This window comes from Zingiber officinale, chromosome 11A (genome assembly GCF_018446385.1).
Source record: "Zingiber officinale cultivar Zhangliang chromosome 11A, Zo_v1.1, whole genome shotgun sequence".
Lineage (NCBI taxonomy): Eukaryota > Viridiplantae > Streptophyta > Magnoliopsida > Zingiberales > Zingiberaceae > Zingiber > Zingiber officinale.
The window spans coordinates 25027582-25028509 of record NC_056006.1 but is presented as its reverse complement, the minus strand read 5'-3'; the positions used below and the strand labels follow the sequence as shown (position 1 = coordinate 25028509).

General features: G+C 36.1%; 1 protein-coding gene across 1 annotated transcript; it reads left to right on the top strand.

The window, feature by feature from the left end:
* Positions 1-344: 344 nt before the first annotated feature.
* LOC122031305 lies at positions 345-710 on the top strand. The gene has a single exon (XM_042590430.1). The coding sequence runs from the start codon at positions 345-347 to the stop codon at positions 708-710; it is 366 nt and encodes a 121-aa protein (XP_042446364.1).
* Positions 711-928: the final 218 nt, after the last annotated feature.

Sequence of the window (928 nt, the reverse complement as noted above, 5' to 3'; positions counted from 1 at the left end):
TGAGCACATTGTGCATTTCACTCCTATGTCAACCTGCAGAAGAGTCATATTTCTTCATTATAATTGTTATTGAAGAGATTAAGATATTAGTAGAGTCCAAATGTGCCTTTCTTATTCTCAAACACAGACAATTAGTTTTCCCAACTTCTCCTTTTGAACTAGATGTAGAATAACATTAGATAGGGTTGATGTTGAATGAATACACAATATTCATTTATATAATCTCGATAGCAAAAAGTTTTATTCTTATTTATGTTATGTGTGCTAATTGTGAATCAGTCAGTAGTTACATTCATTTTCTAAATGCATGCATAATCTGCAGCTTCAAACTTGATGCAAAAGACATGAGTTACGGGAGGTTAATGAGAGGTTTCATCATTCCCAACAAGGCTGCACAATTTTTGGCAATCAGAGGGTTTGCAGCAGGTTCTAAAGGTGGTGATGCTCCTAAAGCAGCTGGATTAAGCAAAGAAGTGAAAAGCACAACAGTTTATGGAGCCAACATTCTTAAGGAAGGTGGAGACCCCAAAATTTTGCCGGACACAGAGTATCCAGATTTGCTGTGGCATCTACTAGACAAATGCCCTCCATTAAGTGAGCTCCGAAGAAAGGACTCAGAATCTCTTCCTTTTGAAGACCTGAAACGATTCGTTAAGCTAGATAATCGTGCAAATATCAAAGACAATAATGCTGGCAGGGCTAAAAGCTAAGTTCTATAAGTTTGATTTGTCATCCTCCTATTGACTCTGCAGTAATAAATTTTTTGATATTTCATGCTCAAATTTAGTTGGATTCTCTATGTTACTACTATATATTGGATGTTGAGCTTGCATCATTAAAATTGCCTGACCAATCGATATCAACTTTGGTTCTAAATCTCGTTTGGAAACTTTGGTTCTAAATCTCGTCTGGAAACTTTGTTGAGATG

What these genes read in the sequence shown, in the direction of transcription:
- LOC122031305 (XM_042590430.1), top strand. Translation starts at nt 345, where the DNA reads ATGAGTTACGGGAGGTTAATGAGAGGTTTCATCATTCCCAACAAGGCT.